We start from the raw sequence: 2,272 nt of genomic DNA on the forward strand, positions 1-2,272 counted from the left end.
TTTCTACTCCACTACATTTCTGTAATGCATTGAATTACGAAGTACATTCATGTCACGTCGAATTATTTGTTATTTTTTTTTATTTTATTTGTGGTTTATTTGATTTTTTTGTTAGAAAATAATCAGTGGCGAGAGGGGGAATTGCTGTAATTGGTCCATTGAACAAAGCAGGAAAGTACCATTAGACCCTCCTCCATAAAAAAGCAGAGCATCAGCATGCCCACAATGGTTTCCACCATGGGGGAAATGTGCCATTCATGGCCTTATTTAACTGGTTCAAAAAATGACTTGTTGAGATTTGATAGAGGAGGTTGGTGGTGAATTTACATCTTCTGCAGCTGTTGTCACAATATGTGATGATGCACAGAATCACAAGTGTGAACAGTGTCACAGAGTGTAAACACAAAAATATGCATTATCTGCAGCATTGTTCACTAAAATGGCACCATTGATGTAAAATATACATACAGTAGGCACACTTCATGATATTGTAGACCATTAGGAAATACATTAAGCAAGTACTTTTACTTTTAATACTTTAAGTATTTTTATAAGCAAGTACTTACTTTTACTCAAGTAAAATGTTAATGTGGTAYTTTTACTTTTACTAGAGTACATTCTTGTCTGTTTATCTGTACTTTTACACAGTGTTTGAGTACTTTCTCCACCACTGATGAAGACCAAACTGTAGTTAAGACCAGACTCTACGTTCTGTTGCAAATAATGTGACGTATTAGTTCAGAAAACATCATGGAAAATAGAGAAACCTGAATGATTTGATGATCCAAACAGGATATAAAGATAAAATACTCAACAAAATGTGTTAAATGGCTTTAAAAAAAAGTGTCTTTTGCAGGATATGTCCCCTTWWAATCCATCCAGTCATGAGTTATTTTGCTAACAGACRCAGTGTTGAATCTAACAGTGAAAATGTCACACAATTGTGTGGCACTCAAGAGTATGTGTTGGGAGGGATTCTCAGCTAGCCCTGCTGAATTTGAGCTCAACATCTGACTGTCACATTGACAGGGTTGGAGCTGGTTTTCAATACAACAAATCGTCTAAGGCACATGTTGTGTGTCTGCAAGCAGCAGCATTCTTCAGATAGTTCTCAGCAGACAGAAATATTCCTGAAAACGAGGAACAGGCGATGCAASTTGCACACATGCATGACACATTTCCATAAACAAACAATTCGACTTCCYAAAAGCTCTGCAGTCTTCAGGAGCGTTTAGGGCGGATTTTAAAAGGTTCCGAGCAGGAAGAGGACAACATCAGGACATCAGTTTCAGCTTCACTGAAGGTTTTTAAATCTTGCATAAAAAAAATACTGTTTCTGTAAAAGGTTAAAATCATTTCAGTGGGTTAAAAAATACCAACAGGTTGGATTAGAGGAAAGAAACGGAAGTGCGTTCCTTCAACAGGAGCTAAAACATCTGCTTTTTTTTGTTTTTTGTTGGATCTTTCCGTGAATAAAACTCACCAATTATAACACACAGCACGTCCATCACCACGTACAGCTTCTTCTTCAGATCCTTCATCTTCTTCTACTTCATTACTTGGTAAACATCAGAAAAATGGTGGATTTTTCGGACGGTCAGAACCAGGTCTTCGCTGGATCCCTTTAAAACAGCGGAGCCTGTGTGCGTAAAACCTGCCCAGCTGGTTCTTCTTCCGGGATATGTCTCCGTGGAGTTTTTAATCTGTGCTGCTGCTGGCATCGGAATCAGATGTCCGTGTGTGTGCGCGTGTGTGTGTGTGAGAGAGAGAGAGACTTTCCTGAAACTACAGTGGATCAGAGTCGAGCAGCTACGCGGAGCTGACTCCTCTGTGCACCTCTGGGATTCTGCAGATCCTCCAGTTTTCAGAGTCCMCCGACTGAACTCTGTCCTGCTCCTGCAGCTCCCTCTCCCACTAATACACACGCACGCGCGCGCACACACCAGCCCACTCTGGCTCCGGTGCCCCGCTGGTCCCTCCTCCTACCCAGAGGTGGGCGGATCGGCCACAGTATCGATAATATTGYATAACTTCAGGTTAACACCGATCGATATTTGTTCATTAGGATCGATATCAATGTTTTAGTTTAAGTTTTTCAGTTTCAGTTTTGTATTGTAGTTTCTGAACACTCTGGAAACAAACAATTATGTTCACAGGTCAGTTTTGCTCACTTTCTATATGGGGGGAAATGTTTTGTTACTGATCTGTTGTTTCTGAAGAAAAAACCTTTATCATGATGATGATGATGATGATGATGATGATGATGATGATG

The 2,272-nt window shown here is 40.0% G+C and overlaps 1 protein-coding gene across 1 annotated transcript in view; it reads right to left on the reverse strand.

Moving 5' to 3' along the window:
- LOC106525130 (lipid phosphate phosphohydrolase 2) overlaps positions 1–1,951 on the reverse strand; it is a 27,960-nt gene extending 26,009 nt beyond the window's left edge. The window contains exon 1 of the mRNA XM_014019255.1: positions 1,484–1,951. Coding sequence (XP_013874709.1) covers positions 1,484–1,541 — 58 coding nt within the window. The 5' untranslated portion in view covers positions 1,542–1,951. The remainder of the gene's footprint in view (positions 1–1,483) is intronic.
- Between the last annotated feature and the right edge of the window lie 321 nt (positions 1,952–2,272).

This window comes from Austrofundulus limnaeus, unplaced genomic scaffold (genome assembly GCF_001266775.1).
Source record: "Austrofundulus limnaeus strain Quisiro unplaced genomic scaffold, Austrofundulus_limnaeus-1.0 Scaffold214, whole genome shotgun sequence".
Taxonomy (NCBI): domain Eukaryota; kingdom Metazoa; phylum Chordata; class Actinopteri; order Cyprinodontiformes; family Rivulidae; genus Austrofundulus; species Austrofundulus limnaeus.